This window comes from Convolutriloba macropyga, chromosome 3 (assembly GCF_964194025.1).
Source record: "Convolutriloba macropyga chromosome 3, txConMacr16.3, whole genome shotgun sequence".
Lineage (NCBI taxonomy): Eukaryota > Metazoa > Xenacoelomorpha > Acoela > Convolutidae > Convolutriloba > Convolutriloba macropyga.
The window spans coordinates 66,812,429-66,840,397 of record NC_134470.1 but is presented as its reverse complement, the minus strand read 5'-3'; the positions used below and the strand labels follow the sequence as shown (position 1 = coordinate 66,840,397).

General features: G+C 35.9%; 2 protein-coding genes across 3 annotated transcripts in view; one reads left to right on the top strand and one right to left on the bottom strand.

Annotated features, from left to right (window-relative positions):
• The window catches only part of LOC142336383 (uncharacterized), a 547,349-nt gene extending 526,242 nt beyond the window's left edge, over positions 1-21,107 (bottom strand). The window contains exon 1 of the mRNA XM_075385171.1: positions 21,096-21,107. The gene's annotated coding sequence lies outside the window, so the exon portion shown is untranslated. The remainder of the gene's footprint in view (positions 1-21,095) is intronic.
• LOC142336382 (gamma-aminobutyric acid receptor subunit pi-like) lies at positions 20-27,969 on the top strand. Of its 2 annotated transcripts, none has more exons than XM_075385167.1 (8): positions 20-409; positions 3,108-3,298; positions 4,071-4,244; positions 7,485-7,605; positions 8,274-8,431; positions 21,154-21,339; positions 23,851-24,027; positions 27,631-27,969. In XM_075385167.1, the coding sequence occupies exons 1-8, from the start codon at positions 292-294 to the stop codon at positions 27,775-27,777; spliced, it is 1,272 nt and encodes a 423-aa protein (XP_075241282.1). In that variant the 5' UTR covers positions 20-291; the 3' UTR covers positions 27,778-27,969. The 2 variants fall into 2 exon arrangements, with proteins under 2 accessions (XP_075241282.1, XP_075241283.1); XM_075385168.1 differs by having other exon boundaries at positions 314-409; positions 3,113-3,298.

Here is a 27,969-nt window from a genome sequence, read left to right as displayed (position 1 = left end):
GTTTAAGAAGAGCATTTTATCTTAATCGCTTGAACAAAGTATCCATTCAAGAAACTGCTGAAGAAATATGATTTCATTTTGATAGACAGGGCTTACCAAAATTTTCCTCTTATTCATCATTGATATAATGCTAATGATAAAGCATTTATAGACATAATTGAAGTTTGAATCAGTTTACAACGCAATGATAAACGCCAAAAGAGTTAGTATTTAACTAACTAAAGTTTATTTACCCAAAATCCTTTAAATAAAACATTCGAGCAAACATTATTAAAAAACTGCCTTTAGATAATGATTCATAGACCATTTGAGCTGAAACGTGCGAACGTTCTCTTAGTGTTTATTGCGTTATCTTTTTGTAGTTTATCATCGGCAGCAAATTCAGAATCTGCAGATTATGATTATAAAGGCACATTTTTCTAGGATTTATCTGTTCTGTTAAATATTCAAAAATAATGAGACACTAAGTTACTTTAAAGAGCTTTAAGGCCAGGCGGGCAAAAAACGCATTGTTTAGTATCCAAAGTCAAAAACATGTATTCAAATTTGAAGAAAATGAAAAATCTGTTCACGCGTTAAGAACTAACAAAGCAACTTTTTCTTATATTTTTGAGTTAATTTTCGATGCTTTCACATGACGTGGTCAATGTCCAAAAGATGGAGTATACATACTCAAATGTTTCAGGTTTTTTCACAACTCATGTTTTAACAATAGTTTAGTGTTTGTGAAAACGAGTGACACTAGGGTAATTTAGTTTAAATTTGCTTAAAACCACACCTTTCCGACGGATAAAGTATCTAATTTCCGAAATGGAAGAAATAATTGGTGAATAATTTCAGAAATTTCCTTCTCGGAACTGATTGTGGATTAGCAAGACAATTAGTTGTTTTGACAGTAAAAATAGCATTGTTCACAATAATATTTATTCTTTTGTGAATATTCTTTTGACAATTTACGCTTCTGACGGCACTTTTTTTTGCAAAAATTCTTGCAATAATTCCATCATTTGCATTAATTCTTGATATTTTTCGTTTTTTGTTTGTTGTACAACTTTTCTTCAAAAAATTGACTCTTTAAACCGAATTCAATCATTTTAGTAATACCCCAAAAATCTATTGAAGATCAGAAAGAACGCAAAATTAAATTGAACAACAAAGTCAAAGGAAAATTTTTTTCACCATTCTTTTTTGTTTTTGCCTGATTTGAATTCCCATGAGAGAAAGGTTGTTCCCAATTTTCAGTCAACGTACAGAGAACAAAACACAGTGTCTTAGCGTATTTCTCTAAGAGCCATAAGCTGCCGATTTTAATATGTTTAGCACTCTCTCATTGCTCACAGATGAATTCTATAAAAATAATCAAAGTAGCAAGAACTTGCAAGTAGTCAAACTTGTGCCCTCCAGCACTAATTTTTTTAAAAAATCTAGGAAATTTGACATTTTATGTCTCAGAATTAATGTTTTAACTGTGACGCAGTCATTTTAGAAAACTGTGTTTGGAAAATTTTTTGATTATTTTTCAAGAAATATCATCTGAGCATCACTGGCATTCAATGCAGCTAGTTAAAAGTCAAAAGACTTTTTTATAATTTTGATTTTTAAAGGTTATCGTTGCTGGTTACATCACATATAAAAACACTTTTAGGAATAGGTTTAACAATCGCAACAAATTTGAGAACTTTCAAACTTTGGAAACAATAATTTTAACCCGGCATACTATGTTTATTGACTACTTTTATTTTAAAGTTCAGTACTTCCGATTGTTAAGCTCAACTATGCGTACACTAGTTTTGCTCAAAAATTTTAGGTTACCAAAAGCGAAAAGAAATTGAACTGTTCTACTTGTTCAACTGCAGGTTATATTGCTATCTGAAATTATCGCCTAAAAATTGTAAAGAAATATTCGTCTGAACTCGATAACAGTCCGTTTTAAAATTTCTTGAAATATAATTGTTAAAAATATGTGTCCTAAAAGCGATCAAAATTTCACTTATTTTGCAACTGATAAATTTTGTTCGGAGTCAAGTCAGATGTTTCTATCTCAACAAATTCGATGTGGATTGGCGGATATCGTTTTCATTTTTCCGTTTAAACTATTCTAAAAAACAGAACAAATGGGTTTTTTCCCATCGGATTGTGAAAAGATCTTATAGCTCAAATGCAAGCTATTGATGTTTTTCCGTTATGCCAAAAAGTTGACTAAAATCATCAGTTTTTGATAGAGCAAAATGTTTTTTTTCTTGCACTTTAGGTATTTTATATTTATTTTTTAAGCAATTTTTGAGTCCCGTGATAGAAAGGGAAGGGGACGAAGATCGACCAAATATAAAAACATAAAAAAGTCCCATATCTGCTATAATAAAAAATAATTTATAAAAAAGCAAAATCTTTCAAAAAATTTGACATTTAATAATTGATAGCTCATAAAGTCTAACAGGTTCAGAATTTTGTAAGACAATTTATTACTATGGAGCAAAGATTTTTTTCCCTTGTTTCTGTGTGAAAATTTTCACCTCACTGAACTTTTATTCCGCCACCAACTTTTTCATTTATAAAGAATTCACTCTGATATATGGAATTGTTGAAATATTATGTAGTAATTGTTTTTTTCTTGCAGATTTGTTTGCTTCTTTTGGTTCAAACTCATTGGCTTTCTAATTGCCCCATCTACAAAAAAAACTTGTCTTCCGCCAAATTTTACATAAACAAACGAAAATTAATTGAGAGTTTTTAGTTTACTGACATCATATTTTCCAGGATAATTTTTTTCTAATTGTTGCTCAAACAATCTAGCAGTCAAAGTAGCTCGTAACAGTTTTTAAGCTCCACAATTATTTCTTAATTTATTGAAAGAAATTATTACAAGCTTATCTGGTTAGCTAAACTCGCTTTGTTTTCAGAATCTTGAGAGTTAAACCACTTCCCAGCAATTTTGATCTCAAGTTCCACGAAACATTTACTCCATTAAACCACATACGTCCTCCCTCAAAAAAATAGACGTTTTCAGCTGAAACTTTTTGACATTTGCAAAAACTGACTTTTTGACCTTTTGACGAGATATTAACAAATAAAATAATTTTAATTATTGTGCCTTTTTATCCGCAAAGCAAAGCAAGACAGTGAAGATGTAAGTAGCAGTGGTAGAGATTATGACTACGAACACAATACTAATCAGCAATCGTCAACAAAAGAGGCATCATCAACATCAGCAGACACTTCGGCACTGCAGGCAACCAGAGACAGGCTTCTCAGGACTAACACCCTCCCTCCCAATCCCCAATTGCCAGTCGGAGTTACCGTAAATCCTCTTACATTTGTAGTATGATATGTGTATGATCTATACTGACCCAATTGACTTTCAAAGTGGGCATATATATGTATGTATGTTTGTATATATGGATGTATGTATAAACTTCTGCGCCCTCAAGCTCACGTGCTATTTTTTAACGAAAAAACGTGCGAATAACATAACAATTTCTAAATCGGTAGCATAGAAAATTCTGGGGGCCAAAATAGAATAGATCCGATGTGTATTCTCCAGATATCAGTCGGCTGGGTGAAGTTTTCAAACCTCTAAATAAAAAACAGGTTGTGCTTGGCAAATCAGTCTTGTCTCATGTTTCTCAAAAAAACTCCACTTAAAGTTGATAACAATGTGTTCTTTGAATCAATATGGTTCAGAAACAACTATCTACAATAAAACCAACGGTGATGTAATTTATTTCGCGGGTATCAATAAAACATAAAATTTCTTGCCTCATCAGAAGTAGTGAAATGATTTGTGAACAACCCAGTTTCACTGCCTAAAGCAACTACTTCCCCCCTTCCGTTTAGCCCCACAGTGCAACTCACGAAGCTCATAAGTTATACTGAAAAACAGCACTTTTTTCTATCAGAGCCTCGGCTGAGGAGAAGTTTTTAATCGCCTATGCTGTGGTCAGTTGCTTCGATTGTTCTTCGAGCATTTTTGTTTATGACAGTCAACAATTATCGGCTCAAATTTGGATACCTCTTCCGATTAAAACATGAAACCTGCTGTAATTAGACTAAACTATCAGCTGTTGATTCAGATCCATCTGGTGTTGGAAACAATCAAAACAATAGGGGTGAATGCAGAGTTAGATTTCTACATGGAGTACCAGTGGTTTGACCAGAGAGAGGTCAAAGAGGACATCTTTCTATCAGGCAGGAAAACAGACACATACTCATGGCTACCAGACGTATACTTCCTCTTGGCCAGAAACGTGAGCCAAAGATTAAAAGTTGGCTCTTTTCCGTTTGTGCCCCCCCCCCCCTCAGCTTAGTGAGTAAACTTTATTTGCAACCCCCAAGCGCAGATTCACAAAGTAATGGCATATGCTCTGTTTTTAGTGGTGCATAGCGGACTGTAGGGTGGGGTGGCGAAAAAACAGAAAAGATCCAAAAAGCGATAAACACAGAACTAAATTGCAACAGATAACATCACAGACCAGAGCTTACATCAAACTATATCAAATAATTATTCTTCATTAAAGTTCAATAACTGATTTATAGATGAGAGTTGTTATGGGGTCAAAGCTTTTATGAAAAATTTCCCCACTTTAGTTCTGGGACAAGAGACAGCTAATTGTAAGTAATATTCACAAAATCCATACATCTAATACAGTCTGATGATATTTAAAACGCACGTGACTTCAGAACGGAGATGGCCTCTCTCAAAAGCGGTACTATTGTTCTCAACAGTCATCAACAAAAAACATTTTCACATCAAAGAAGGGAGGATAGTCGAAACTTTTAGTAAGATTATGTGCTCATTAACTGCTGTTCTCAAAACGCAAGGCAAGCTTACATCAATTATACCTTGGTAGTTGAAAAATTCAATTAAATTGCAATTTCTCACGTAGTTTACACCTGACAAAAATCTCTATAAGCTGTAATTTAGCGTACAAAGCGGATTCGGCTTAAAAACGCATGTACCCATGTACCAGCAGTCAATTAGATCACCCGATAATCAGTACTCTATCAAAAATTAAGTTTCTAATTCTCATCTTATCTTCATGTTTTCAATTTGAATGAATTTATCATTTACACTATTAATAACCCTAAACCTTGTTCAAAATGAAGCAAAAAATTCATAAAATAAAAACTAAATGCCTACAAAATCTTAATATTCCGTAAATTCAAAAATTTCTGAGGCATAAGTTAAAAGTAGTGTAACCCTTTAGAAAACTTTGGGACACATTTATAACAACAACCATGCTTGATGAAAATATCTTCTAAAAAGTCTTCCAAAAATTTTTCAAATTAATTAGTGGACTCTAGGTGTAGAACTTTTAATCAAAACAAAATGGAGCAGAGTATCTGAGTGGAGTTAATTACAATTTCAGGCAATTCATGAATCTTTTCCTAGTAAGGCGTACGTTTAATGGTAGCTTCTGCAATCGAACGAGCGGATAAAGAAGCTGTTGCACAAGACAAGTCTTGAAATAATTTCTGGCACAACAACCCCAATAAAATTTTGGGTTACATTTGTTTAGTCAGAAAGACTAACATTACAATTTCTATGAAAATGAAAACCGTATGGCTTGTAAAAAACCGTGTAAAAATTTGAATTACTATTTTAAAATACGAGGAAAACTAGCGAAAGTACTCTATCTTTTGTATATCAGTAAGTTTCAATTCAACCCAGCTATGGAAGACAATTTGTTTTCTTTTGATAATTCCTTTTGCGTTAGTTCCTGCCGTGCTTTGCCTAACTTGCCGATCGGGTATTGTTTTTTGACAAATTGAGTCGCACACTGAAGTTTTAATGTTGCAAATGTCTTGGTGGCTACGCTTGTAAAACCATTATAATTAATTTGCCGCATGTGCACAATCAACCACAAGCGAGAAAGTAAGACTTTGTTCAAACACCGTTATCTTATTCTATTTTAAAATCATAGTGACAAAATTTCACGCCAAAACACCACTCGAGTTTTGGAATGACTTCCGGGGTCAGAGTCAACAAAATCACCATTTAAATATTTTCTTTAAAAATCATAAAAAACATGGAGAGATTACCTAAGTGACCTAATGATTCTCCTAACTATTTACACTTATCGTTTTAAAAAATGACAGCAAAATAACAATGGAAAAATATAAGAGGACACAAACATAAAGCATCTGATACAATTCTTTCGCTAACAAAACAACTGCTGGCAGAAACTGCTAACAAAACAACTGCTCCAAAACAACTGCTGGCAAAAACCTGGCGACACGATTAGTTGTCATTCGAAAAACAACAAACAATTGACCGCAAGAATAAATTACTTTATGTAGAAAAAAGTTAGAAGGAGAAAACAAATGAAAGACAACGTCGAAAAACAATAATCTCGACAAAATTGACCCCAAAATAAAAGAAATTTGTTGCAATGTTTTTAGTGAAAAGTACCCTGTCTAGAATTGGACGGCACCTTTTAGGACGAAAACTTACAGATTATATAATAAAAAAAAAACTTTATACAAGCAAGAAGTTTGAAATAAGAAGAATTATGCAAAAAATGTGAAAGTAGAAAAAACGCTTTAAAATTTGTTTAAAATCTATCAGTATTCTTTAGCAAAACAATTTAAAATTAATATTATTTAAATTGACGGTCAAATCAAATATAACAGTTTATTTGAGATGGAGAAATTCTATAAAATTGAATCTAAAAGTTTTTTTGCTTTTGATGGTCAAATGCTTACAAAAGAACTACTCTTAGTTTGGGTAAAATATACATTAACCTTGAAATGAACAAATTGGAGTTCAAACGGAAAAACTGCTGCTTTGAAAATGTCGAAGCTGATAAGAAATGGCTTGCTTAGCGAAAATATTTTCAAACTGCTTTTCTCGTTCTCTCTACAAAATACGACATGAACCGAAAGCCTCTCTCTCTCTCTCTCTCTCTCTCTCTCTCTCTCTCTCTCTCTCTCTCTCTCTCTCTCTCTCTCTCTCTCTCTCTCTCTCTCTCTCTCTCTGCTCTTCAAAAATTTGCCCTGAATTGCATTTCACTTCCTGTTTCAAATACACTCCAACAAAATTAACGATAAAAAAGGAAGATCCACAAACACGGCTCGTCGAGTCATAAAACGGCAGCGCCCCAATACAATTCAAAATCTTTGAATTGTAAAAAAAAAATGATTGATGCATCACAGACGGTTAAAATATATTTCCTTTTTAATTAACTTCCCTATTGGAGGAGAACAAAAAAACGTGAATGCATTTGAGAGAAAGCTTTGGGACTGTCGGCTTGATCGGTTTAAAAACCTTCGGTATGTTAAGCTTCAATAATGGCGACTATGTTGAAGTCGTCTTACGATAGTTACCGACAAAAGATATGAGATTTTTTGACATTCTTGGCTAGAAATAGTGTTTTTAGCAAAATTTTACTAGATTTAAAACCACGAAGCTCTCAAGTAAAATTTTATTGTATTATGTCCGTGGTATTTTGTGTTTTTCGTATATTATACGGGAGAGTGTGCTGTAGGTGAGGTACCTGGACCACACACAGTACCTGCTGATAGAGAATGGGTCCATGTTGTATGACCAGAAGATATCCCTCTCTGTCCCATGCATACCAGACCCATTCCACTACCCATTCGACAAAGGTACCAAAATCTAATCCCCCCGGGTCGAGGTTTGGTGGTGAATTTTGGTAAGAAATGCGGTGAAAAAAAATTTCACCGCGTATTTCTTACATCTTTTTGCGGTGAATGCGGTGAACCATTCACCGCATTTCTTACGAAAATTTACCCAAAAACCTCGACCCGGGCCACCACACCTCTGCCAATACACCCCCCCCCCCCCCCTACCAATACACAAAAATGCCACTGCCAACATCAGCACCAAATTGCATTCCAATATTCATTAAACCATTTTATGGAGTCTTTCATGTTAACTCGGGTATTTTTCTCAAAATTGTGAAAGAAAAGCACTGAAAACCGCCGAATTTCTGGAAGATTTCAGTTGTTTTTTAAACGTTTCCATTACCCTGTTACAATTTTGAGCCCTGATATATAGTATCCTAGCTCTGTCATATTTACCAGCGCCAAATTGCTTATCTTTCTCCCAATTTGTTTATTTTTTATGGGAAGGGTGTGCAAGAAATACGCCGATAATAGCTGAACCCGGTAATACCCATAAAGTGTTTACCTGAACTGCGCTGACAATAACTACACTTTTCTTGTTATTAGAGACAAATCAAGTACGGTATTGTATTACAATTTATTAGTCTGAGGTCCTGATCATAGAGATTTATGATAGTTTTTTTTTCTAGTTGAGTGTTCGGTGATTATGTCGAGTTATGGTTTCGATGAGAGTCAAGTGAGGATAGGGTGGAGGGATAGAGGAGTCTCATTCCCAGAGTCATACGATGAACTGGAGTACATTGGGTTCACTTGGGCACCAGAACAGGAGAGCATAGTAGCTACTCAGGTATACATCGTAAAACATACATTTTACTTGAGGCCTCATACCGAGCCATTCCTTCTACTGGCAATCTATACAACCATAGAGGAGAAATGCGCACCCAAAAACTAAGTCTTTACACAACCACAAAACTGAAAAGTCTGGCCAATGGTCTAAGAAAATCTAATAAAAGCTCAGTTTGGTCTGGGTTGGTCTGATCTGAGTAGCCACTATCTTCGATTTTAGACCCATCAACATATTTAGTTCGATGAGTTCGGCAATGAAAAGTCTCTGCATTACCTTGTAAGAAGATGGCAAATTGTTGATCCTGTGACACAGTGAAAAGTGCTTTGCTTGACTATAAATCTATTTAATATAATAAAAAAATTTTAATTTAAAACTAAAAGAATGTAGTTTGCAAGTTTCGAGTGGGAACATTTCCTTCCTGTGTCATTAAGGGGAAATATAACCTTCCTGTGTCATTAAGGGGAAATCTATTCTGTACAGAGCAGTCACTCGGATTACATTTGCACTAAGATATAACCTCAGTGCAAGCCTGGATGGCGTGGTTACTCCTGAGTAATTAAAAAAAAGACCTTTGTCTTGTTTTCTTCACCAAGAGAATGTTGGTTTTTGTACGTTTCAAAAAAACTTCCAAATGTGCCCCTTGGATTTTGTTGGTGAGTAGTTTGACAAACTGATCGACTGCAGATTACTGCTATTATATTTGAATAAGACATATCTTATTTTCGTAGGTTTTTGTACATTGCGTCTTTTTAAGCCAAATGGGAACGAATAAAAATTGGGTGCCAGTCCTGAGAATCTCCAACTCACAACATTGAAAGATATATGGTCACGGAGAGCTGATGCCAAGAACTGTCAGTGAGGACAGTGATCAATATAATTTTGTGGGATTTTTCGTTGTTGGTAACGGAGATATTTCAAAGTGTGACAAAGAGAGCTAAAAAGGCTGAAAGAGGTGTGCAGTGAAAGTGCATGTTCCAAACAGTGGGAGAAGAAAACTATTTCAATAAGTTGGCGCAAAAACGTCAAAAAGAAGATATTTTTATTTTTTTGACTAAAATTGCATTTTTCTCTGCTAACTTAAAAAATTAGAAAAAAAATAGAAAAGACAACTGTTTTTATTTACGGTGAAACTTAAAGGTAAAAGTTTTTCTTTTCAAAAAATTTTATAATGGCGAGTAAAAGCTTTCTGTTTTATGCGCAACTTTGAGCTATGGGTTATAGTTATATGCATCTAAGTAAGTGAAATCCCAAACGGTAATAGACTGTTGATCATGTTGTCTTGCTTTGAAAATACAGGTCGTCATTGCAGACATAATGGAACTCTAAACAAAACAACACAATGCTCTGCGAAAAGACCATTTTTTGTCAGTGTGTCAGTCTGTCCGTCTTTTGTTTTGATCCTGATCTGATTTGAGCAACTTACATGTCTTGTTCGGGCTATGAAACACTTATGAAACTGAACTGTAGTCTCTCTTAAGCTAATAGTTTTCTGTCAGTCTCTTTGTCAGTCTCTCTTTAGCTACTACCTTGAAGGCCCATAGCTGAGAATCAAGTCAAAAAATTGTTTAAAAAAAATCAAAACAATATTCTGGATACAAAAATGTCCCTACCCATTTGGGACGCATTACAGCAATATTTTGCCAGTTTTCATCTACAATCTAGCTTCTTCGAAACTTTGGTTTTTTCGAATCTCAATATTTGTCGTGGTCGATAACACGGGTCAAAGAGTTCAATAAGTTGAATTTTAAAATAAATTTTGAACTGAAAATATACAAAAATTTATAGTAGTTATCTATGCAAAAATATACAGAGAAAATTTAGATTAGCTAAAAATATTGGCAACATACGACAATGGTGTCCAGACCAGATACAGACAGACAAATTTTGGATCTACAGAATGCAGAATCAGCTACTGCGTGGATTATGTCTTTTGTGGCGAAATGTCGCGCAGAGAAGAAAGAGGACAATGTCAACAACGATGGTACTGTACAGGACCTACAGGTAACCAATCTCTTCCTTAGTATGTGTGGGCAAGATGCAATTATTAAACTTAGGAGCCTAATGAGTCCTAGGAATTTGATAGACACTCCGTATAAAGACATCAGATTGGCGATTCAAAATTATATTTCTCCTAAAGAGAGAGTAGTAACGGCAGAAAGGGCTAAATTTCTGTCCGTAATACAAGGTGTAGGGGAGTCAGATGACGACTTCTTAGCACGTCTTAGAGAAGAAGCACGATATTGTGACTTCGAAAAACTGAGAACAGCGGCCAACCCGGAAGAGGACTTGATAAAAATAAAGTTTATCTCAGGTTTGAGGGACCCTGAAGCAAAACTTAGAGTACTAGACGGTATTAAAGCAAAATCAGCCATGTCGGTTAAAATGACTGAGAGCTTACAGTTCAGAAGTCAAGCAATGACTTTTGCAAGTTCTTCATCAGGTAATAAACCCTTTAATGTGAAAGAAGAAGTTGGGTTCAACTTCAAAAAGACCCTTCGAAAACCAAATGTAAAAACTACGGCTAATAAAAGCGACAACGTATGCACTAGGTGTGGAGGTGAGCCACACTCCTGTCCAGCGCTAAGTAAAAAACGCAACACCTGTGAAAAGATGGGACACTTCTCAAAAATGTGTAGAAGCAAACCCCAACCAAATTCAGGTAAGTACAATAAACAGAATAACTTTTGCGAAGAAGAAAATGTTTCTTCAGAGCCAGCATCTCCAGCATCGGAGATAGGAATGTTTTATAATAAAGAACAAATCTTTAGCATGTCTGTGACATGGGAATATATCTCAATAATAACTGCAAAGTAAAAATGCAGGTAGACACAGGTGCAGATAGCACAGTGATATCATCAAAAATGTGAACTGAGCTTGCTAAACCTCAGTTGGATGGTAAGATAAGACATCTTGAAGCTTATGATGGTCATCAATTAACGCTTCTGGGATCACTTACTTGTGACGTTGAGTGGAACGGAAGCAGGCTCACGCAAAAATAACTTGCAGTTGTGCAGTCTGATAAAAAATTTGGATTACTTGGTAGAGACTTTCTACCCAAGCACGGTGTGAACAACATCACAGCCAAGCACCTACCTGCTGCGAAGAGTTAAAAAGCTCATGTGAAGTTGATACCAGGAACACAGCCAATGTTCTGCAAAGCCAGAAAAATACCTCTACCTCTTCATGACAAGGTCACAAGGAAGCTGGAACAAATGGTGAGACAAGACATCCTTAAACCGGTACAGCCAGGAGGAGTCACTAATGCATCTCCAGTGGTGTGGCAGAGAAAGAAGAGTGAGGAACTGAGACTTTGCGTGGACTTGAAAGTGCGCATCAATGGCAAGGTCATGGATGAGGACTACCCAATACCAGACATGGAGACCATCCTCCAAAACCTACATGGGGCCTCATACTTTGCCAAAATTGACCTCTCAGATGCCTACTACCAAATTGAACTTGACGAAGAAGATATATGCATAATCAACACATCTCAGGGACTGTTCCAGATGTGCCGACTACCTCAGCGATTGAAAAACTCTTCTTCAATCTTCCAGAATTGCATCGAATCAACACTCAAAGGAATTAAAGGTGTTGTTATCTTTCAAGACGATGTATTGGTGCATGGAACTACCAAGGAGCAGTTCGACAAGAGAATGCTTGCAGTCAAGCGTCGACTACGTGAGAAAAATTTTACTATTAATGAGAAAAAATCTAACTCAAAACCAGTCGATAGCGTTAGCTTTATGGGGTACTCCATTTCAAAGGAGGGAATAGCACCAGATTCCAAACATGTTGAAAAAATAAAAAATGCAAAAGCACCAACTAACAATAAACAACTCGAATCGTTTGTTGGGCTAGCTAATTTTTACGGAAGAATGATTCCTGATTTAGCAACAAAAATGCTACCCTTAAATAACATGAGAAATATCGACTTCTCATGGGGCAAAATGCAACAAAAAGCCTTTGAGGGCATAAAAATGAATTACGTGCTAATCCACTAGTACAGCCATATAGTCTCCAAAAAAAAGCAACAGTTACTACTGGCGCCTCTGAAAAAGCCATTGGCGGGGTTCTTTCGCAAGAGGGACATCCAGTCATATATGTATCGAGAAAATTGACTCCAGCGGAGCAAAATTACTCGAACACAGAGCGGGAAGCACTGGCAATTGTGTTTGTGGTCACAAGACTTAAGCAATTCCTTCTTGGAAGACGATTTACCCTACAGACTGACCACAAACCACTCAAATATCTCTTTGCACCAGACGAGATCACGAAGACAGCATCAGCAATGATCACAAGATGGGCAATAGCTCTAATGGTTTCCGACTATGAGTTGAAGTACACAACAGGAGAGCAGATACCCCATGCAGATGCTTTGAGCAGAATGGATTTTGACGAAGACGAATCGGACAACGATCGAGTGTGCTTCGCAATCAATAATATCTACTTCGCCCAGAGTGATTTGGTGACCAAAGCAGAAATCCAAACTGAACTTGGAACAAACAGACTTTTCCAGGACATAAAGAAACGAACCAAAAGCGGCAGTTGGAAACAATGTTCAGAAGCGGAAAGAGGATTCGAACAACAGAAAGATGCACTTACTTTACATAATGGAATCATCTACAGAGGTGTTGTTCCCTTCATTCCACCCAAACTACGACACTTGGTTTTGGCAAAAGCGCATGAGACACATCCCAGGAAGAATGCAATTGAGGCATCAGTCAGAATGATAGCATGGTGGCCTGGCATTACCCAAGACGTTCAACACTTTGTTAGTGAATGTAAGAATTGTCAAATCAACAGGCCTAGCCTGGGAAAAACAGTCTCTACGTGGCCAGAAGCCGAAGTTTGGGAACGGCTCCACATGGACTGGGGTTATGTTAAGGACCAAGGCAATATCATAGTAATTGTTGACGCGGGTTCTGGCTTTATAGAAGCTTTTCCCGCGGGAAAAAGAACACAAGAAACAGTTAAAATATATCTTAGTCAAATCTTTGCAAGATTCGGAATACCAAAAACTTTAGTATCTGATAATGGTCCTGAATTTGTAAGTGGTGACCTTAAACAGGGGTGGGAATCACTGGGAATTAAGAAAATGGAATCACCCGTCTATCATCCAAGAGCTAATGGACTAGCTGAAACAGCAGTTCAGACAGTGAAGTGGGCACATCAGGCGTGGAGTCCCAACCTTAAAGTGTCATTTGGAGCATTCCTGTAAAGGGCACTGATGACACATCACAAAACTTTAAAGACGAGGGGCAAAACTCCAGTTGAACTCTTGTTGGGACGCAGAGTGAGACTACCAGCAATAGCAGATTTCGGTTTATGCGAACTCATTCTATTCAAGGCCAACGAAAAGACAAAGACAATTCCAGCTACCTTCATCATCAGGAAGGGCTTGAATACAGCTTTCATACAGCCCGAAAACTTAGCATGGACTATTCTAGTGAGCGACATCCAAATTGCGCGACTAGACGAGGACAATGTGAAAACTGAACCAGCAGTGGAGGAGACCCTATCTCAATCAGAACAACAACTTCAGAACACAGATGTGGGACCTTCACTTCAAGATGAAGTTTCCGCAGCCACAACATCTGCAGAGCACCAACAACCTGAAACCTCAGAGCCTTCACGAACATCAACAAGAAACAGAAAACAACCCAGCAGATTTGGAGAACCTATACACACAAACTTGCTTAAAAAAGGAGGGAGGATGTGATGGTTTGAAAGATACATCAAGAATATTAGAAGTTTTCTGTATTAAAGTTTCAAAGAACGAATGAAGATTTTACCTGACGAACTTTATTGCTGTGTCGATAAGTAATAGCCACAAAACTAAACTCAATTCTAATTTTGTTTTTGTCGCTATCATTATCTTATTGACCTATCAATCATATGTCAGAAGTAAATTCTCCCATCAACAGAAACTTGATTCTAAGATCCACCGACCTCCAACTAATGAACTCGATTGCACCCACGCCTATATGATTCTCATGAAATGTTGATGAAAATAGAAAATCACCTCCGGGATTTTCTATTTTCATCAACATTTCATGAGAATCATATATGGCGTGGGTACAATCGAGTTCATTAGTTGGAGGTCAGTGGATGTTAGAATCAGGTTTCTGTTGGTGGGAGAATTTACTTCTGACATATGATTGATAGGTCAATAAGATAATGATAGCGCCAAAAAAATTAGAATTGAGTTTAGTTTTGTGGCTATTACTTATCGACACAGCATTAAAGTTCGTCAGGTAAGTTCTTCTTTCGTTCTTTGAAACTTTAATAAGAAGACTTCTAAGTTTCTTGATGTTTCTTTGAAACCATCACAATATTCTTTTACAAAAAAGTTCCGTTTAATTTTTTTTGCATTTTGTGCAAAAGTTCAAAATTAATTTTGCGAACTTCGCTGGTTCCTAAAGGTGAGAATGTTTTTGGCTTAGCTTTAGTAGGAAAAAAGTGGTTGCGATGTAGGTCAAATGGTGATAAATATGTACTAATTGCAAGCACTGATGTAATATTTTTGATTAAAATGAAGAAAATTATGTCCCGTTTTTTTATCTTTTGAAAATTATTCGAGTTTCAGCCAAGTCTTATGTTTTATGAAACGCTTGTTTATGAGACATACCGACTATAATGTTGGATTCGGTAACTATGTACCCGGGTTGCGTATTATAATCAAAATGCAATTTTTTCGATTGATATATGATTCTTAATAACCACACAAACTCATATATTTTTGTATAAAAAATTAGCAATCATGTTAAGTTAGAAATCTGAAAACGGAAAAGATCACAATAAAAATTGAGATAGCAGAAAATTCATTAAATTGGATCGATTCATGTATGATATCGTTGCAATCATACAAAATCATATCTGAAATTTCAGTAATTTCATAAAGTCAGTAATGAAAAACCTAATATATTAATGCAGTAACACTGAGATCTAGTGATTGATTTTTATGTATCATGTATATATATATATATATATATATATATATAATATATATATATATATATATATATATATATATATATAATTGTATGATTGCAAAATGTCAAAAAGGGAACCCCCTCATAGTTTTGCTCTTAGCTGCCATAATCAGCCGCTCTTCAGCCTGGTTGAGAAGGAGAAGATAAACACCCGGAAACATTTCTGAACAATCATAAAATTTCAAGAGTTTTCTTGACACAAGTTCAGCAGCTCTCTCTGTGAAAATAACAAAACTGTCCGCGATTAGAATCGTTCACTCAAAGCCACAAACAAGAGAATTTGTGTAAGAAATTGCCTGCGATCAGATCCACATGAGTTCTTAACAGAATCTGATCAAATTATCATGAGTCTTTATGACTATATATAATTGGCAAAGCAGAAGTAACTGTCGTGCGCCCGATTTGATATCTACCAAACTCAAGGCAGAATTCATTCGGTTTGGGACCAAAACTTATGATAATCTCGACCTGGTGTCATTTCGTTGTTTTCAAATGTTTATTGATTTTTATTTCAATTTCAAATATCAGCAAATAGTCTTTTAAACTTATATCTATTTTGAATGGTAAAAGTTAAACTGATGATTATAAATTTAATTTGCCTGTTCAAAAAGGTAATAGCTATTGAGAAAGAATGAAAGAAAGAAAGAATGAAAGAAAGAAAGAAAGAAAGAAAGAAAGAAAGAAAGAAAGAAAGAATTAATTTCTCCAAGTACTCAATGAAATCTAACTTTAGCAAACATCAATCTATAAGGAGACTCGGAGGAGACAGACAACGGGACAAATTGTCCTTAACATTCTGCCCTTCGAAACTTCAATTATTATATTATTGTAAGCTTAAATGAGTGCATACGTTAAGGAAATACTTCATGAAGTAAATTTTCTCCATTACCAGTTAGATTAAGGAAAAATTTTGCGAGAAAATTTAATCATGGTACACAAAGTTTTTTTCCCTTAAAAAAAACCAGGCTTATTCTCATAGTGCTGTAGCATGCACGTAAATGTCATTATAGAGCAAAACTCTGTAACGCTTACAGAGCAAACATGTGTTTTATAAGCTCTCTGTTGGTAAGTATGTAAGAGACTTTCAATTTTCGATAAAGATTACTTATGTCATTAACAGTGCAGTTATCAAAAGCAGCACAGAGATTCTGTTTTGCTGCGCAAAATTACAATTACATTCTTCTTTTTTTTCAACAAAGAGGTTCTTGCAAAAGATTAAATTAATCATTTCTAGTAGATCTTTTGTTCTCAAAACGATATAAATCATTAGGGTATTTTTCAGAATGCAATTGGTATGTAGTTATCAGGACAACTTGAGCTTTTTTTAGATTTGTAGATCGATTACTGACAATGTTTTGTGTCTCTGAAATATATCTTCATAATGATCACCGCGGTTACGAAAATAAATAGACCTTAAAATTTTTTTCTGCAGGAGATAATTTTTTTCCAAATTTGAATACTTTGTGCCACCATATAAAAAAATACCGTATTGTTTTTTTGGATTTACTTTGCTTTTGTAGTAGCGGATTAGCAATTGCCTTGGAACGTAATCTCTTAAATTGCAAATAATATCACACTAATTTCCGGGTCTCTTTTTAACATAATCAATATGAAACCTGAACGTCAGTTACGGATCTTAAAAAATCAAGGTATTTACACCTTTTTCTGATAGTAACTGGACAATTATTCAAACTATACCGATGATTGGAAGCACCAGCACTTAGGTTTAATTGAACTGTTTTATCTAAATCAAGGTTCAGTTTGTTTGCTGATAGCCAATTGCCAATTTCAATGAGATCCGTTTCAATGTCCTCAGGTTTAATATCAATCGATGATATATTAGTGCAATGTCATCTGCAAACAAAATTATGTTTGTGAATTTGGAGCATATGGTAATGTCATTATTATAAATATTAAAAAATAGAGGTCCTAAGATTGATCCTTGTGGTAGGCCACAATTTAACTTTCTCCACTTTGATAATCATCCATTGACTTGAACTCTTTGTTACCTATTCGATAGATAAGAAGCAAAGCACTTGTAATAGTCACCTCCAATACCATAGCATTCTAATTTTTGCAGCAAAATTTTAATCGCATTAAACCCCTTCTTTAGATACAGAAAAAAATTATTATTAACTTTTTGTGCAATTTCGAATCCTTTCAATTTATTTGACTGTCATTCAGGCAGAGTCAAAATTGCTTAATTGTAAACAACAGGTGATGTTCAAAAAATTTAGACAATCAATTTTACATAATTTTTTCAGAAATTTTGCTCCCAGTAATAAACAGTGACATTGGCCTATAACTGTTTTCATCGGTCTTATCAGAATTCATATGCAAAGTAATAATTTTGGCTTTTGCTAAAGTACCGGAAAACTTTCCGTTAAGGAAAAAAAGATTAATAATATATGTTAAGTATGGAACAGTAATCTCTGAGCTAACTTTCACCAGAATGTTGCTGATATTGTCCAGCACGGAAGAAGACTTTTTGTCTAATTCATCAATAATTTTTCGTACTTCATTATGTGATTTTGGATGGAGGAACATTGACTTGTCATGAGAAAAAACAGTTTGAAGAGGAATATAAAGCGACTTATTTGAAATATTTGTCCCAGCATTTAAAAAATCATTTAATCCGTTTGCAATCTCACTGTCATTAGGACACTCAACACCACAGTTAGGTAAAAAGTGTACGTTTTTAATTTCCATAATGTTTTCACCACTCAGATCATTTATAAGTTTTTTGACTTGTCTAGAGTCGCCCATGCACGACTTGAAAACATTTGAGTAAAACTTTTTCTAATTGATTCTCACCAGGTTTTCAAACGTCTAGCGCAAAAGTTTGTATTTTTTGAGATAAACAATTTTCTCTGTTTTTTTTCTATTTACAGTTAGCGAGATTTTTACTGGTTCTTAAATTCTTAAGTCCATTCGATATTCGTTTGTGATTGTTTCCCAATTTAGACCGGAAGATCCTTATAGGGGCACACTCATCAGTGGTTTCCGAGAACAAACAGTTGATGCTATTGAAAGCTTCTTCAGCGTCAGCTGCTTCAACAATATAACTTCTGAAAAATCTAAGATCTTTATGTCAAGTGACTTGGTGCTGCTTAAATTTTGCACGGCTTTTTAGGAAAGTGTATCACCGAATATATTTACTTCTGAACACTTTTGTGTGTTCTTCCATTTAATTGTCCTGGGATTATGATCAGAAAAATTTTGATGTTAGAGAACAAAAACTTGCGGCAAAATACAATTCTGCTGTATGATATGATCAATGCAAGACATGGAAGACAATGTTACTTGAGAAGGCGATGTTTCAAACAAATCAAAACCATTAGACTTGATCACCCTTTTGTAATCCTTAATCAGCTGTTTATCTTTCAGAATATCGATGTGAAGATCTCGGTACAAAACAGAAGGAGTTTCGATTGATGTATGTTTTTCCATGAATTTATCTAGAAGCTCTACAAAAAAGTTTTTTGTTGTTACGAGATTTAATATAGTTAGCTAGGACTTTGAACGTTTTGCTGCCTCATAAATTTCAGCAAACAGAATTTCGTCAAAAGAGGTTTCAGTTTCTTTGATTATGCTCAAATCTTTTCTAACTTGAATCATCCCAACTCCGCCTCTTGAAGGTCTGCATTTTGTTAGATATTGAGAGTAAACGTGTAATAGGAAACGGTTTGGGTCACCTTTTTCAGATAATCTTGTTTCACTTAAACATAGAACAGACAGATTAGAATTAAGACCTAGTATTATTGCTTCCAATTTGTCCAAATTCTTTTTAAGAACCTCACTCTTAAATGCATCAAAAAAATATTAGACATTTCGGGAGTTCCAAAAACTCCAATTTGAATGAGTCGCATTAGTGATCACCTCAGTCGAATATTTTTCAATATGTTTATTAGCTTCCTTTATTGCTTGAACTTATGCAGGAACTAGGGATTAAAGAATATCATTCCCTAGGGACGTTGTATCCTCTGATTCAAGAGCTGGTGACAACTGAAATTGTTTTTGTTTGGCACTGTGAGGTAAAAAGTTTGATTGTTTTCTTGTCATTGTTGGCAGCTGTTTCGGCGCTTTGATGTGATTAGTAAGCTGCACTTGAGTAGCCTTAGTTGGAATACAGTTTTCCTGAGAATTTTTTGGAGCAGCATAATCTTACAGCTCCTCAGTTTTCTTTACTTGGATAGCATCTGCATTAAGATGTTTCAATGTTTCTGTTTATAAATTAAAACATCTTGTCGTCTGGTATAATCAAGTAGTCCCATTTGCACTCAATCTTAATTTCCCGGTTTCTCGGGGCTAAGCACTACTCAGCTTCGAAACCATCCGTCCCATTGAATTAGATATCCCCTTCAACCATACTCTTCGTCTTCACACTAAATCCCTGTCTTGATGATAAATGAATTTGAAAAAGATAGGAGGAGCATGTAGATTTTGATTAAGTGGATGACATGCTGCAGTGATTGATTGATTTAGATTAAATTGTAACATGACTTTGAGAATGTATAGCATACTTGTTAAAGCATCACTTTTGTTTCAATGTTGTTGAATGTAAGGCATAATTTCAGCGAGTATTTTCCGAGCTCCATAGTCCGTTCGTCGAGTTTATCATTTGCATTTGTGTTTAGTACTACCTTTCAAAAGTCTTGCAGTTTACGCGGATTTTGTTTCAGGGATTTAGTTTCATCATGTTGCTTTATAATTAGCTCCGTCAGCAGATTTTTGGTCGAGGCAGTATCATTGCCTTCTCGACAATTATCAAACTCCATGCTCAGTCCCGGATAGTTTTTTTAAAAAACTAACCAAATGCGATAGTGTTTTCAAGTAGTATCGCATTTTGTCTTTTTTATAAAGAAGTTGTTCAAACTTCGAGTCTCCCCACCAAAAAAGGATATAGAACACTCTCAGAAAAACCAAATTACTCACGTAAGCTTTCTGCTGCTGCTTTTCTCTTTCGCTTTTTCTGAGATGGCTTCCTCTTCTTGATGAACATTTTAGCAAAGAAATTCTGTGGACCAGAGACCTCTAGTTGTCCCTTTTTCTCCAGAGGGCATATAAATTTTTTTGCTTCAGCAACAACGCAAAGATGCAGTTTCGAAAATCCGTTGCGCAGATTGTGATTTTTCCCATTACAATGCGAAATAAGCTGTTTAAAGGCGTCAATAACAACCATTACAGTCAATCGAAAGCTTTCCACCATATGGAGCACCAAATTGTTTTATTTTCACAATAGCAGCAATGCAGTCTTTATATTGCCAAAGAATGTTAATTAGTTCTGGAACAGGACAGGTTTTTGTTTGCTTAATCGGGATAGTTGTTTTATTAATTACGTTGTGCCAACTCACCAAAATACTTTTCCTGCACAGATAACCACCAAAGTTTAGTAGATTTTGAAGTAATTTCGATCTCTCCGGAGTTCTCACGTTGAAACTCGGACCATCCTAGTGGTAATGACTCCCCAACAAAGGTTTCTTTTCGTGGTATGACAGTCCGTTCAATGTATTTCCTATTTCTTAGCGAAGTGGCTCCAATAATAAATACCATCACATACAGTGCCAGCCTCTAAAACCCTCTACTGAATTAGAGGTAATCTAATGTAATCCGGACTTTCAATCAGTTGGCTGAAAAAGAACTAAATAGCCTCCCGAGTGCAAGTGGAGACTATTTAATAAGTTCATCACAACAATTAGGCTAATTTAGTAGTCATTTGCATTCATTTAGAAAAGTGTGCAGTACGGAGTGTACAACTACACCATCCTCACTAGCACCCTCAAGTTCCAGAGACTGTACAGTGTGTATCTGCTGCAGTTGTTCATTCCGGCTGCAGTACTGGTGGTGATCTCGTGGTCCACTTCCTGGGTCAATATGGGGGCCACTCCTGGAAGGGCCACCATTGGAGTCACCACTGTTAGTATGTTGACTTCAACACTGTTGAAATCCACGATTCCGGGGCTACTCATAAGATAGGAAAATAAAAATTTTGAAATTTTGTGTTTGAAAGAGAGAGCGAGTGCGTGTGTGGGTACGTGTGTGTGTGTGTGTGTGTGTGTGTGTGTGTGTGTGTGTGTGTGTGTGTGTGTGTATGTGTGTGTCTGTGTGGGTCTGTGTGTTTGTGTGTGCGTATGTGTGTGTATGTGTGTGTGCCTGTGTGTGCGTATGTGTGTGTATGTGTGTATGTGTGTGTGTATGTGTGTGTGTGCCTGTGTGTGTGCGTATGTGTGTGTATGTATGTGTGTGTGTGTGTCTGTGTGGGTCTATGTGTTTGTGTGTGCGTATGTGTGTGTATGTGTGTGTGCCTGTGTGTGTGCGTATGTGTGTGTGTGTATGTGTGTGTATGTGTGTGTGCCTGTGTGTGTGCGTATGTGTGTGTATTTGTGTGTGTGTGTTTCCGTGTCAATTGGTCTCAAGAGCAAAAAGTCTTAAAATAATAGCATTCCTACTTTACAATCCTCTTCTGACCATTTTTGTGACCAACAGAAAGCACAAACGTCCGCACCCAGGATGAAGTCTGCGACCCAAGACAGTTATTGGCCAGATCGACCATACCAATACAGGCATTGGCCAGATCGATCATACCCAAAGATAGGTATTGTCCAGACCGAACAGACTTTGGCCACCCTTGGCCAGACCAAACAGACTTTGGTCACCATTGGCAAGACTGAACAAACTTTCTCCAGACCATTGGCCAGACCGAACAGAACCATGGCCAGTCCGCTGTGCAGTGGGCCAGGCCAGTCTTTGTTTTTTTTTCTTTGGCGGCTAGGTCAGGTGCGCTCCTTATGGAGCAAAGTAATGCACCGGCTCTAGTCTTCAAAGACGCTAAAAAGGCCCATGCAAAAGCTAAGACAAGGGAATTGGCCAGACCAAACAGACCAAAATATGGGCATAGGCCAGACCGAACAGACCGAAAAAAGGGTATTGGCCAGACCGAATAGACCGAAATAAGGGTATTGACCAGACCAAACAGACCAAAATGAGGGTATTGGCCGAACCCATTGGGGGCGGTCGCACCTGACCCCCTGTTCGCGACCCAAGTCGGTCTGGCTAATACCTGTCTTGGGTCACGGACTTTATCCTGGGCAATCTAAGAACACTCGGTCACTGATAAACAATAGGTCCAGAAAAGTTTTCGAACGGTATTAACTGGTATTCAAACGGTCTAACGATTTCAGAAATTAGTATCGCTTTTCATTTAGAAAAATTCTCCCTAGTCTTCTACAGCATAGCAAAACAACTGATTGAATGTGCATGTCAAAACTTTTGACACCTAAGAAGTCAACAAGCTCGTGCTCATTTTAAAGAGACAAGTCTGAAAGACCTTACAAAGGCGGGGCAAGAACTGCTTCATCTGCCGACGTTGGCTTCCAAACGGTGCGAGAACTACATTTCTATTAACTGTCCGGTTCCCGGCCTCACCCCACTCTATATATTTCAGAATACAAGCATTTACTTTACTTGTTCGCGGTCCGATTCAATGAACTAATATAAACTTAGTCAACTGTACTATTTTTTTTACCAGGGCAATACAACTAAAAGGATCTCTCAACCAAACCGCCATCCAGAGTCTTGTCTCGTTTTGTTGTCTTAGTATGCAAAAGGCGATGCTCTGAAATGATTGTTTCCGACCATGACAAAAAAATTTTCCGGAACCAATCAAGTTTGTCTTTGATCCTCATTTTTTTCATTGCTAAGTAAACTGTTGCAGTTTAACAAACTATACTTTCACTGAATTTTGCTTGGATAGAAAAATATTGGAACTCATAGGCTGCACTTAAGAATTTGAACTCTACATTAGCCTAAGTCATGTTAAAAAAATTGAAATATCACACTTAGCATAACGCGGACTTCAGAGTTCAATCTTTCAGGTGCTTAAAAAATAAACAAGAAGCAGCTTCATTGTGTTGCGTTTAACTTAAGCGTAATCAAAACAAAGAATTACGTATGATAAATGTAATCCTACTCTTCAGCAAACTAACTTCATTTGTACTGACTGATCAAAATGAGGGGATATCAAATTGGGTGATTTCTTTTAAAACTATTCTCCAATTTGATCAAACCATGTTAAACTCCTCTCTGAATGAGGTTCGTGCCCGTGCAGACTCTGGACGGGGCCATGATCAGATTTTTGCAGACCGTAGATAGTGCTCCCCCCCCCCACCACCACCACCACCACCACCACCACCACCACCACCACCACCACCACCACCACCACCACCACCACCACCACCACCACCACCACCACCACCACCACCACCACCACCACCACCACCACCACCGCGCGTCGACCCACGTCGATCTGATCAGGGTTCGCTTTGGTCGAACGTCTCATCCTCGGCCCCACCCATTCGTCAAGATCAACATTTCGTTTAATTCTCCTGCATATCCGATTCTGCCACTAAATGAGATAAGATGGTTTAGATTTTGACCATGCTGACTCTGACGACAAACAGGAAACAGGACAACGATTCCAAATATCTGAATCTGAAGACGAGTCTGTTGGACATCTACCTGTGGGTCTGTTTCATATACGTCATCCTCGCTTTCATCGAGTTCTCCTGGAGTGACTACTACAAAGCAGGACAGAAAAACTACCAGGTTAGTGTATCAAATAAAAATACAAAAATACAAAATAAAATACAAAAGTTATTACTATTCAACTCTTATGGTGTATAATTTATCTAACTGCAAGCTGATATCGTATCTTATATGCTCATATTTTTGCATTGACACGCTCTACATAGATTTGAAATGCACCCCATTTTTTGCAGGTGTTTTGTTGACAACAGATAATTTTTCCGTATGAGTCCGTATGATGATGGGTGATTTATTTTACAGTATCTTTCCAACGTTTGCATCATCCATCAAAATTTTTTGTCTACAGTGGATAGTAGTATACATTTGTTGCGCTGAGGGCCATTTTTTTGTGAATGACCTGTTGCTGATATGTACCTATAGTATATTATATTTACATATCCTTAAATCAAATAAGAATAAATTACTGTTCGACGACTCTGTTTTTGGTTGAGCAACCGCTGAAGGTGAATACGAATAGTGCTTTTTCATCTCCCTGTTTTGTCATTGCAAACTTTTACCAAATCTGTTTTTTGCATATGCTTAGTTTACATATTTATTTTCCAGGCAGCGCTCAGCAATGAAAACATTTCATGAATATCTTCAAACAAAATTCCAAGACAAGAAAAGATTTTTTAAATGGTTGATCAATAATAAAAGCAAAAAGGTTAAGTTTGAGGTAGGAAAAATCAAAATAATTACCAGAAAAAAGAAATCGAGGTGCCTCATTGATTTTATTTTCCCGCCCCCATTCAAGTGCCTAATTCAAAGAACACATTCATGAGTTTTAAGAGTATCGAATATCTGTGGAATTCTGCCATGAGAAATGTTTGTATTGCACTTTCACTTATAAAATATTTCCAAATGGAAATTCACAACATTTTTTTCCATAATTGAGTAAAATTTTATATAAAACGAAATCCTATATTAATTTTTGTGTTATCTGCATTGGCCAATTATGCTTCCTATGACAACACTACAAATCGGTTGTTCCCATTTGGTGGTAAAAATTGTTTCAGTCCCATCAATGCACATCTATCATTTCATTTTGAAACAAGCTTACAAAATTGTTTTTCTGGTGAACTGTTTGAACAACTTTTTGTGTTGTTCGCGTTTTTTGCGTGTTTTAATTGCAGGTGTTTATGTGCAAGTAGCGGGCGTTTCTAGAAGATGTTCTTCTCACAAATTTTGGCAAAAGTTGAAAGAATGTTTCAATTTTTTCTCATTGCATCCACGAGGATCGGTTTGACCAAATGCTGCAGCATATGTTTAGGAATTTGAATTCTCAATAGGAAAAAAATTCTCCAATTTGTTCAAGTCTTCTAATTAGGTATCATTATTGTTCACTTGAAGGTTGTAAAACTATAAAGGAAAAAACTAATGAGCTGAAAATTGTTTCACCTGAACTTTTATGATTCCTGTTCACTGGTAATGGCATAACTGTTATCAATGCATATGTGATGATACGCTGATTTGACTAAAATTTTTTGTTTTTGTTTCTTCTCCATTCATTGAATTGAGACATTATGTGCAATCGCACATTACCGGTCCTCCTTTTAATGATAACATAAAGCTTGTTGATGCATTGCTTTTTGTTCGATTTCTTATCACTTTAATACAGAAAGTAATGGTTTGTCGTCGGGAAGCCAGAGGTAACTTTAAAAATCACGTTTTGGAGCGTACTGTGTAATGAAATATTTGTTTAATTGCCTTTTACGCTCCAAAATGTAATTATTAAAACTACATCCAGTTGCCCGACAAATTTTTCTATATTAAATAGATTGGGAATCAAACAAATTGCAATGCATCCACATACTTCATGTTTTCTGTAAAAAAGTATTAGTAATGTACGATTAAGCATATTGTTCCAACTCTTCAAACAAAAAAAAATATTTCTGTAAAGAGGATTAGTAATGTACGATTAAGCATATTGTTCCAACTCTTCGAACGAAAAAAAAACAAAATTAAAAAATTAATCAAATAAGCGTCTGATGTGTCAAGCATTGACAAAAGCTATGCTATTACCAGTGAACAATTATTCGTAAAAGACCTAGTGAAACAATTTTCAGCTCACATTTAGTTCTGTTTTCTATAGTTTTAAGAGCTTTAAGTGCAAAATATTGATACCTAATTCGAAGAATTTTTTTTAAAAAATGTTCTCTTGAGAAGTCAACTTTATAAACATATGCTGCAGCATTTGGACAACCCAATCCTCGTAGATGCTTTGAGAAAAAAAATTAAGCATTTTTATTCAACTTTTGTCGAACTTTGTGAGAAGAACATCTTCTAGAGACGGCCACTTGCACATAAACACCTGCAATTAAAACACCCAAAAACCGCGAACCTCACAAAAATTTGTGCAAACTATTCACCAGAAAAGCAATATTATAAGCTTGTAAAAGTGAAAGTTTTTAAAAAAAGAAATTACCGGACGAATTCGACAGATATTCGATACACTTAAAACCTATAAATATGTTTTTTGAATTGAGTACTTGAATGAAGGCCTGAATATGATATCTTTCTTTTTTGGGGTAGTTATGTTGATTTTTCTTACCTCAAATTTATTATTTTTGCTGTTGTTATTGATCAAGCATTTGAAAAATTATTTATTTATATGAGAGTTTGTTTGAAGATATCGATGAAATGTTTTATTTGGTGAACGCTACCTTGAAATTAAATATGAAACTTGGAAAAGTCTATAATTTAGGTCTATAATCCTTTATAATCCTCATGGATGGTGTCACTTTGTTCCAATTTCAGCCTAGAAATAATTTTTTTAGGGTTATTAGGTTTTTGAGGTTTTCAATTGTATCAATTTTTCAACTTTCATTAAGAAAAAAATTGATAAAATTTTCTCTACAATTAGTTTTTGTTCAAATTTTTTTTTCAGTCGGAAAAAAATGTTTATAACCTTTTGACGAGATCGTCGGCTCAATAAACTATCGTTCGAGTTCACGCTTGATAGCGTGAGAGGTCGAGAAATATGAAAAACTCCGAACCTTATAGGCCTCCATATTATCTGAAGAAAATAAAATCAAGAATTTTCAATGAAACAGAGACAAGCGAAAAATCGATAAAATCCGAAAGTTTTCTAATATTTAACCTGAGTGGTTCCCTGAGCCTATATTTTGTACCTATTAGAGAGCTCAAAAACACGAATTCAGTTTTTAATATTTTTATTCAAGTACTTTTACTACCTACGTCAGCGAATTTCAAACTTTTTAAGCACAGTTTTTTAAATGCTTCTTAGTGATATCACTTTTTTATCTATTCCCAAAATATCATGACCGACTAAATTCGGCTAAACAAAAAATTACAGCTGGTCAGTTACAGTAAGCTTATCAGTTACATCAAATTATGGTGTTATGGGATATTTGAATTATTGGATACTTTTTGTCTGGTACGACTGTAAATTAAGTCCAGTATACCACTGCCTTTTGTCACTCGCTACCGACCTCGCTTCAATCCATTGACAGCTCGATGTTCCAAAAGGCAGTAGTCTAATATGCACACGATTTCTCAAAAATCACGACTGTCAGACTAACTCTGGGAACACAGTCAAGTATACATTGGTCATTAACATAACTGTTTACTGCCAATGAGGATGACAATTCGGCTCTCTTGCAGGTTCCTGTGTTGGGATTCAAGATGAATGGAAAGAGATTGAATGTGATCAGTCGATTCCTGTTTCCCCTCACTTTCCTCATATTCAACAGTGTATTCTGGGGATACGTGTTCATGATGGTACAGACTACATACATCTACGACTACTAAGGACAGCTACCCTTGTCAGCTCTCGCTATGCTTCATGCACAAAACTAGCATCTAAATAATTCAGGGAAACTTTTGTTTTAGCAAAATGATAACTCAGGGTTTAACTGCGAAGTTTCAATGTAATTGATGATATTGATGATTAATATTAAACATACACCCCTACAAATTTTAATATTGATATACTTATGGAAA

Bases quoted from the DNA above. Each gene is read 5' to 3' on its own strand.
- LOC142336382 (XM_075385167.1), top strand. From the start codon at position 292: ATGATTCATAGACCATTTGAGCTGAAACGTGCGAACGTTCTCTTAGTG. The intron at 410-3,107 runs GCACATTTTTCT...TTATCCGCAAAG, and splicing joins TGCAGATTATGATTATAAAG to CAAAGCAAGACAGTGAAGAT. The intron at 8,432-21,153 runs GTATACATCGTA...GCATTCATTTAG, and splicing joins AGAGCATAGTAGCTACTCAG to AAAAGTGTGCAGTACGGAGT.